Raw genomic sequence first — 10,627 nt, forward strand, 5'->3', positions numbered from 1 at the left:
CTACAACTATTATGATTTTTTTACCATGAGGCCACTTCTACCTCTTTTTTTTTGCAAGTAGAATAAAACTCCTTCTTTTTGCATCTTCCGGTAACAGTTTGAGACTGTTCTCCTTTCCTACCTTTCTTTTCCTTTCTCTTTATCGGGATTATTTCCATTATCGATAAATAATGGTAATGACCTCAAACACGACGACAATGATCATTCTGACGGTGATAGCGAGAAGGAAGTCTGATAACTGCCTTTCTACTCACAAATGCAGGCAAGGATAGAAACACGCATGACACACGCTTCCGTCTGCTATTGCGCGCGGACGTTAAAACTAGATCAAGCTTTCACGATCTCCCGGCATTACCGAAAGAAGTGAAACCACACGGGGTGTTGTGTGCAGATGCCACGATCACCGCTGTTACGCCAAACTTGGTCGACCGAGCATGCAACGAAACAATCGATGATTCTTTCACATATCGCAAGACTTTCGCCAAAAGATCGAAGAAATGTAATCTGATATCCAAGTTATTATTATTGTTATTTTATGAGAAACGTCCTTGACTGGTTTGAAACAGTTATGTAATAATGCTTATCGTTACGTGTCGCCTTGTATATCTTTGATCTTTTGCCCAAGAAAGTTTCAAGAATACTTTTTATTACAGAAAATTCAAATTAAAATATTCTATTTTTAATAAATATTTTTTTATATATAAATTTAATATCGTTTCATTATTTTCGTTATTTTCTTTCTTCTAATTTACTTTGTAGATTTATGTATTATAACATTTACCTTTGCAGCAGTTTAAAAGTCATAATCTATTTTTATTATTATCTTTCAGAAGAACGATAGACTAATTAAAGATGTATCTTTTGTAAAAATATTTTCCACTTCTCGTTAATTATATACATTTTTTCATTTTTTTCATTGATATGCAAACTAAATTAGTATGAGCAAATAAAATATTTTACATATCCTATTATTTTTTTCTTTCATAAAAAAATTCTTTATACGTAATAAATCGCTGATTTGCTAATATAAAGATATTAATAAAACTTCATTAATATTAACAAAGCAAAAAGATTATCAGTCTCACTTTAATAAATACATTGATATCTTGTACTTTTCATATGTTTGCATTTTGTGTCTTTACTTAAAATTTAATAAAATATATCAGAAAGATTATAATTTTATACTAGAAAGCAAGTTATAATTAAAAAACTATTCTGCAACAAATAAAATTAAAATTTAGTGAAATTATAAATGTATATTTATATAAACTTATAGTTTTTAATTCGTATTATTTATTGTTTTGACTCTCCAAGCAATAATATAAACCTTTATCTTCTTAATTCAATCGTAATTAGATTTTTTTATTATCTATTATAATTATAGTTTGAACCGGTTTAATTAGATCATTTTGCGAATATCATTGAGCATTTAATTGCGGTCACGACAATGCCACTTCAGACGCGTAATAAAAAGGCTTTTGTTTTATCAACTGTAATGTAATTAGAAGTACTAATTATAAACTTAACGATAGATATTAACTATTCAAATTATAGAGTCAGATAATGCATAATAGATACCTTTCAAGAAGTTTAATAGGCAGATAGATCTCATAAATTTATATTTTTGTTAGATTTCTCTAATAAACTAATATTTATTTAAATATGTATAATAGATATATATTTGTTTTAAATTTTTTAGTCAACTTTAATATATTAATATTTTCTGCTAATAAGAATCTGTTTGTTGCGTATTTAAAATTTTATACATATATAAAATTTCTATCAAAGTTGCTACTTTTTTCAATGCTGATAAGATTGATTTATATTATATATCATTTACTTTTTTCGGCATATTTAGTGCTAATGGCGTTTTAAAGTGTCAACGTAAATATGTCTATTGACGTCACATACTTAGTAAAGATGTTACTATATTTCGAAGAAGTCAAAAAAACACAATAGTTCTCTTGTTTGCTTAGAAAACATCTTTTTGTTATTCGTAGAGATTTTTCAATATTGACAACAACATTCTTTATACATTGATGACAACGTTCTTCATACATTCATTTTACGACTACCATTGTGACTTTTATTTTGTATTCTTTGTATTAAGTCATTGTTAATTATCTGCAATTATTTGTTCTTTTAATTTACGCGCAATAAAAATTGGTATGGATGGGAGTGGATTCGTTGCGAAAAATTGGGCAAAAATTACAATAATCGCGTTCGACACGTATGCGCATAAGCTTCGCATCGCCGATGTTAAATTACTTTCTTAAAGTTTCTTAGAATTTCGAAATGATCCATACCGACCGTATTATCTTAAGCAATATTTCTAAAAAGAACGAATCACTTAAAAGGGACTTTCCATTTCTTACAAGGCGTGAAAAACACTGCACACAACTTCAGTAATTAAATGTCAATAATTTTTGCTCCTGCTGATCGAACTTTATCCTCGAATTGTAAATGCATTAGGTAGCTAAAATTTAAATATCTCTTTACAAGATGCAATTTTTAAAGTGTTAATTGATATGTAAATTGCTCGAATGTATGATAACAATTACATCAACAAACAACATTCGCCGCCGAATAATCTTTCCGGGATTTGTTTTATTTCTGAAGCTACACTGCGAGAATGACTCGCTCGCCGCGCAGATAATGACATAGCGAAACGACAATACAACGTAAAGAGAAAAATAATGCTCACTCGTTCCGCATTGCCGAACGAGTGATCATTATTTTTGTAGCCCAACGAAGAATATACTTTAACTGTTTTGCATTATCACAAAACAAGCGTTACAGAATGCAATGGGTTCAGTGTTTCAAAATGTTTAAAAAATATAAAATAATATCCAAAATAATATTTTTTCCCCGAATTATTCGCCTACTCATTTGAATGGAAAAAAAGTTTTTTTTGATAGACAACAGCAATTAAAAATTGTTAATAAATTACAATTCGAAACTTTTAAAATTAAATTTTCACATTTAAATCATTAATAACATTTTAATATTTCCCAAATGCCTGAGACGCAATAAAGATGCGTGATAAAAATTGTATTTATGCAATTGTATTTATAATTTTGGTATCTCGATGATAATGTGTTTCCGATAATATTGTGTTTTCGTAATAAGTTGATAAATAAATATCTCCAAATAAGAAAAGATTAAGTTTTTATCGATACTCAAATATTAAAGAATATCCATTTCAATTTTTTTTTTAAATATTGTATAATATTATTTTGATAATTTCCATTCAAACACGTCATACAATTCCGAATCTCCATTATGTGAACAATATTACATTTAAATTACTAATTTATTTTAAAATATATGCAGGATTGTATTTAAAATTTTACAAAAAATATGAGATATATTTTTATTGCTCCGCAATAAAAGAGCACTTTATGAAATAGCTCTTCCAAATATCATATTCGTGATTGTATGTTGTTTCATTTTCATGCTAAATTTAATGTAATAATAGCAACAAAGCAAATTTTTATGATTTATAAAAATATATTGAAGATTAACATAAGAATCAATGGATGCTTTCCATTTGATGACACACGTCGACAAGAGTTGTTTTATCCTTGTTGACATTTAGAGAGTGACAAAGAACGACACTTGTGTCGACTTGTGTCAACTTGTGTCATCAAATGGAAAGCATCCAATGTTGATCCAAAAATTTGATCTGGCATTTTGTCTGACAAGGAATAATCTCTTTAAGGGAGTATTCTTTTCTAAAACATTTTTAGAAATTATTTAAAGAAAATTACTGTATATTCTTCTACGCTTTTTACATTTATTTGTACATATTTAATAAATGTTTATATGGCTATAAATATTTATTAGTTTTATATATATCGAAATCATACAATAAATCTTTTAATTCAAAAATCATATTTTTCACTTTTCTCTAGCTTGTCTTTGAACATAAATTGATAGAACATTAAACACAAAAATAAGCTAAAACTTAAAAATACTTGTATCTTCATTATTTTGACCAATATAAAATCCCTTTTAAAAGCTTTTTTGATATTTTAAATATTTAAAAAAGAAAAATCAATTCTTTTTAGTTTTAAATTGGACTATCCCTTTAATGATAATGAGGATCGGCCTCAGGTCCACAGCAACAATTACGCAGAAAAAAATTTAAAAGTTCAAAAATAGGAAATTCTATCGCATCCTGCGCATTCGCTCAACATTGTTCCATCCAATTATTTGTTTAGATCTTTAAAGTATTTGTCGACAAAAAAATATCAATTTGAAAGCTGATATTAGAAATCACTTTGAATAATTTTTTGTGTTACAAGATTCTACAAGAAAAAGTAAAAGTTTGCAGAAAACATGGCAAATTGTCATGGCCGACGAAGGATTAACAAATTTTTATAGGTAATAAAAATACAATAAATATACGACTGCTCAAATAATAAGACGTTTTAAAACTGACGTACAGAATACTAGTAAATGAGTTCATAGAAACAAGATAAGAAGAACGTCGACCGTTAAGCAAACTGTTACTAGAATAAATCTGAGGATCTTGAAGGATAAGAAATAATAGAAAACCATTTACTATTTGCATAATATATAAAATTCCATAATGGATATCAGATATCCTGAACATTAACATAATATGAAATTTTCGGATATTGACGTAGAAGTTAAAATGGTGTGAACGAATAGGTTTTATATTTTATTTTAAAAAAAATGAAATTTATTATAATAAGAAATTCTAAGTTTGAGATTTTTAGTTGATTTCAATATTTTTTTGTAAAATTCTTGAAATTAAAAATTCCAGAAATCCCGAATACCAAAAGTAACGACTTGCATATTTATAAATTACATAAATGCGTAATTTATTTTGCATAATTAAAAAAATTTTAATGCTATTACTGATGGAAAAATTTTACTAAAATTATTTTACTGTTCAGTAAAATTTCAATTTAATTTCAGCGATTTTTAGCTAAAAAGTTCATTTTCAGCAAAATTTCAGAAAAATTTCAATAATCTTTTTCAGTATGTTAGCTAAAAAATTCACTTTCAATGAAACTTTAGTAAATTTAATTTCGCTAAAATGTTTCAAAACGTGGACTAATTTCAACGAAATTTTTTTCACCAGGGATAAATTAAAAAATTAAGTCTCAGTTAGCACGCATGTACAAAGTGGAAATAATGTTTACTTCTATGTGGTTTAATTTTAATTGGTTCAATTAATTCCTGATTTCTTTTTAGCTCCGAGAATTAGAAAAAAATAAAAAGCAAGAACTGAGATTAAAGTTAATCTACGCATTAATAGAAATAAATTTGAGATGTTGTTTAGACATAACTTTAAGACGATTTTGAAATAAGAATGTACTATGAATATTCGATTTTAGACATGCATGCTGCCTAGGTTGTATATTCCAGACTAAGGAAATTCCTGAAAGTTTTATTTTCTTCTATCTCTCTCTAAATGACGTGATACATATCAGTATACATATATTGGATACTGATTCTGATAACCTGAAAACTGACGAAGTTTCTATTCTCCAAGGACTCATTTCCGCGACGCTTCTAAGTAGTACACGAGAAATCGGTCAGTGTCTAAGCTTCGCCGTAGGAGTCGTTAACGTTAACATAAGTAATACGCTTACTTTTAATATCATGTTAATCAATCTTCATAGACCATAAATCATACATTGCGAGGAAGATTTCTACATTATGTATAATTGTTATAGTTAATTTATCCACTGTGAGTTAAGTGTGTCGAATATATATATATATATATATATATATATATATATATATATCTAGGTCACATACACACATTGAAATTTTAGCGAATTATATAAAATCATACATTTTATATTATAATCCGAGGATTTCATAATCTTTAAACAAGGCAATAAATATATAATAATGTGTATAATTATGTATATAATTATGTGTATAATTATGTGTGTGTGTGTGTGTATTTTATTAAAAAATAGATAACAAAATAATGTTATTATATATGTACACACACACAAAGTGTACATATATAATAACATTATTTTGTTATCTATTTTTTAATAAATTTGAATATGTTCCTTATCATCTTTATTCTCTCCAGAGAAAGAGAGAGAGAGAGAGAGAGAGAGAGAGAGAGAGAGAGAGAGAGAGAGAAATTCTATTTATATTTAGATCTTTAATAAATACTAGATTTTTACTAGTGTGTATTAATACACACACACATATATATATATATATTTTTTTTATTTTTCTTAATTTCTATTAAACTAAGATATTTTTTTTAAGATTCATGAAGTCTACAAATTTTACTGTATATTTAAAATATCAATATTCAAAAAAAAATATTTCAAACAAAATTTTGTAAGTTAGCTTAAAAAAAATTCGATATGTAATTGTAGATAAGTAATCAAACAATAAATTTACATGAGCAAATAATATTTATCTAATAATCAAAAGGAGATAACCTCTCTAAAGAAGATACATTCCATAAATTAAATGATTAAGCAATAACTACTTTTTTATTAACCTTTAAAAGATTTATGATATTTAAGAAACTTAGTTAAAAAATAAAGATCTATTAATTTTTTACTTTTATCTATTTTCTTTTCTATTCTTTCCAATAATTTAATTAAATTATTAATAGTTTCTAGTTCTTTTACTAACATGTCAAAATTAGACCTCTAAGAAAAACGTTTTTAATACTTGTTACTGTAAATGCATGATAAATAATTATGGTAGCTTTATTTTTATTATTATTATAATATTATAATAATATTATAATAATATTTATATATAGTTGTTATTATTAATATATTTAATTATATTTATATGTAAATAAATCCCCATAATTATAATGCAATTACAGAAATCAAAAATTTTTCTCTTAATATATGAAGTAACATTAAAATTTTTTTTTTTGTTGCGTTTATTTCTACAGATCACTTCAATCTCACTCGATATTTTCCAATGCGTGCAATGCGGCATTATCCGATCGTGTTCTTGGGCTACATTCTTCGTCGCTTTCAGATGACAAATTATTCATATTTACTTACGTAATACTAGCTCAATCGTCGTCCTCGTCGTTTTCGTCCTCGATGTCGTTACCGTTGTTGGATGTTCCTTGAGTGCACGCACAACCGGGTTCATTAACTGACCAGTAAAATCTTTCTTTATATAACTCACAAGCTTAAGAAAGAGAGTGGAAAGAACGGCGAAAGAAATGCCAGACAGATTTCTCTATCTTGCTATCAGATTTAACGTCTTGACTTCTATGCGAAAAATTCCAATGTCCTCGATCTTTCTAAGTCAAAATCGTCATAAAATTTCGTAACTTTCTACCCTTCTTGATACAGCGATCTTGACCGGAAGCTATCAAAAAGTTCAAAACAAATTAAAATATTTTTAATTTATTCGAAGATAATTCGAAAATGTCATAATAGTTCTTTAAGTTCACTTTCTGTTATCACAAAATTCGTAACTCGTATCGTCTTTTCGTTCTCATAAAAATAAGGCGATTCTGCAGTAGTTAGAATCAATCACAATAAAGATCGCAAATGCACTTGACGCGAAGATCACTCGTTGCGTCTTCGCGAATAAATCCTGGCGGACAATCGCAAATCCCCTTTTTAATTCGTCTCGTCAATATAGAGGAAAGAGAGAGAGAGAAGAAGAAGAAGAGAGAGAATAGCGAATTATCTGAACAGGGGAAAAAAAACAAGAATAGAAAAAGAAGGAAAACAAAGAAAAAGAATGATAAAAAGGTGAAGGAAAGAAAAGAAAACACAAGAGATCGAGGATGAAGGCAAGATACCCAACGTGACGTTTGAGTGTACGCGCGGTCCACGATTTGTCGAATAGCAAGCAAAGAGATAGTGCGATGTAGTGCCGCCGTTAGTAAAGACCACCAGGTGCCCACCAGAACCCACCGAGTGCCCATTGAGAGTCAGTGGTAGGGAAACGCGTCGGGGCTCGAATAGTGAGCGTGTGTGAATCGTCGGTTCCATCGATTTCGCGAAGAAACGTCAATGCATTTAACGCGTTTTTGCACTCTCGTACCGAGATAGCAATTTATAGTTCCTACATCGAATTATAACAATTTTCCGCACATTTGTTCCAATAACATGAAGAGTAAATCAAATTTCTAAAATTACCCAATGATTCGCTTCATAAAATTAATTTTTATTGAGAGATAACCGTCTCGTCATGATATAAATCTTTATTTCTATAATTATTTCTATAATCGTCTTCGTTAGATTAAATAAACATGGTTAACATATTAAAGTGCATACTAAATTTTTGACCCAATGTATGGGTCACTAATTTATATATATTTTTATTATACAAAATTAATTATTAAACTAGAAAGTAATCATTTCGCTGAGTAAATATCATTCTTTGTATGCAAGAGATGGAAATTATTTTTACCATTACTTTTTAAAATAATGATTTAGTAATAACGTTACCATTTTTTATGACAATAACGATAATTAATTAAAAGTTAAGTGAGAATATTACTTTTAAAAAGTGACTTTTTATCATTATGCATTATTTATTGAAAAAAGTAGTTAATTATTTAAGATGCATCGCTTTGTTACTTTTAAAAATCAACGCATCACAAGAAATGAGTTACTTTTTTCAATAATGCTTAATAATAACAAATCTCTTTTCAAAAGTGATATTCCCAATTTTTTAACTTTTAATTAATTATCGTTACCGTCACAAAAAATTGCAATGTCTTTACTAATCATTGTTTTAAAAAGTAACGGCAAAGTAAGTAACGGTAAAAACTAAAACTAACGTAGTCCCATACCCCACTGATCACTGCGTCGTCTATCTGCAGTGATAGATCCCGTGTTATTTCCTACTTGCGTGTCTATCTCGTTGCATGCAATATCTTCACAACGTAAATGAATCTCATCCCTGTTTCAGCTTCTCGTTTCTTACCACTTCATCCATACGAAGAAATCAATCATTAATCAACTTTCCGTGTCGCAATACTGCCAGAGATGCGATCCATGAAGCACTGCAAGTGTGCAAGAAAACCGGAAATGAAACATGTTTTGTACTTTCTGAGAGCCTTGCAATTATAATTTTCAAGGAGACTGAAATGACCGCTACGTGATTCTAGGATCAAGGGCCGCTGAGCGAAAACCACAAGAATGCGGATGAAGGCAGACAAGCTATTCCAAAAAAACATATAACGTAATCGTTTCAAATGTTATGTTAAGATAAATGAAAATATAAAAAAAATTATCTGCGCGTCGAGTTCAATGTCAAAGCGAGCAAAGAATATTAAGTATATCGGCAATTATCATTTCTGAAATTAATTTTTATATGAATATATATAATAGTTCAACATTTCAACATTCAGATCGTAGTGGCGCTTTGTATTTAAAGTAATATTAAATATTTTATATAATGTTGCGTTAAATTGTTGCGTTGGAATATTTGAGAAATCATGCCACGAGTATGTATTACGAGAAGAGATTGAGATACACTTCTACAAACATAAATAATAAATCGCATTGCATATAATAATAAGTAATAAGATGACGAGATAACGATAAAAAACAGTAAAAAACAGTATTATACATTCTAGAAAATGTAAATTTATTAAATTACATACTAAAAATAGAATAGAACATTTATTCAGAGCGCGTAAATCGCTTTCTGAGCTTCCTAGAAACGTATTTATAAATCAATAATACAAGGGTATTTGTGATTGCAATTGAAAAAGTATGAGCGGATGCAATTGTCACAATGGAATCAAAAGTTTATTACTTTATACGATCAAAACAAAGAAACTAATAAACGCATCTGTCTAAAATTTTAATAGTCCTGTTTAATAGAATCAAATTTGTCAAAAATTATAAATAAATTGATTTGTGATATTATTTTTGTATCAAGTCAAGAACTTTTCATCTTCGACAAACTATCCTCGTAGAAATCCTTATCAAAAAAATTCTTACTAAATGAATACATTATTATATAAAGGATCAAAAATAAATTTATTAAAATCGCGAATGAACAGATCATTAATACAGAAAGATAATTATTCTCGATCGTAACATTGAATCATACCGCTTTAATGATAAATTAACAATTCAAAATCTTAAAGATATCATTTCCACAACTTCAAAGATCATCTTTTTTCAACGATTTTTTTTCTCGAAGAAGATTAACAAAAAGTAATTTCCACTTGAAATTTAAATTAATCAAAATGACGTTGCATATTTAAATAAATAATTGATATTATTAAAAATATATCGGAAATAACTATTTGATGCACGAGAATGTTATTAGAAATATTATAAAGAAGTTACGAATAAAACTTTTTACATTTTACACAATAGATTTAAAAAAAGGACTATTACATAAATTATTTCTAAATAGTTCAATCAGACGTTATATATCATATCAGATTTTATAAAAAAAAAGGTGAGCCTTGAATATATTTATCAATACTAGATTGATTAATTATTAATGCAACTACAGTTTAACAACAACTACAACAATAAATCCCAAGTAACACAGCGCTTGCAAAGCATTAACAAAGCGCTATAAAAGCGCATTAATATATATCATAAATATAATATATAATATATATAATATATAATATATATAATATATAATATATAATCAC

At 27.6% G+C, this 10,627-nt stretch overlaps 1 protein-coding gene across 3 annotated transcripts in view; it reads right to left on the minus strand.

The window, feature by feature from the left end:
- dsb (scavenger receptor class B member debris buster) overlaps positions 1-7,851 on the minus strand; it is a 55,995-nt gene extending 48,144 nt beyond the window's left edge. Inside the window, exon 1 of one of the 3 annotated variants that reach the window (XM_087416641.1) lies at positions 7,038-7,851. In XM_087416641.1, the coding sequence (XP_087272767.1) occupies positions 7,038-7,131 (94 nt within the window). In that variant the 5' untranslated portion in view covers positions 7,132-7,851. The remainder of the gene's footprint in view (positions 1-7,037) is intronic. The other 2 variants (XM_087416640.1, XM_011055286.2) reach the window with 2 other exon arrangements.
- Between the last annotated feature and the right edge of the window lie 2,776 nt (positions 7,852-10,627).

Source organism: Acromyrmex echinatior, chromosome 2 (assembly GCF_024713525.1).
Source record: "Acromyrmex echinatior isolate Ae372 chromosome 2, ASM2471352v2, whole genome shotgun sequence".
Lineage (NCBI taxonomy): Eukaryota > Metazoa > Arthropoda > Insecta > Hymenoptera > Formicidae > Acromyrmex > Acromyrmex echinatior.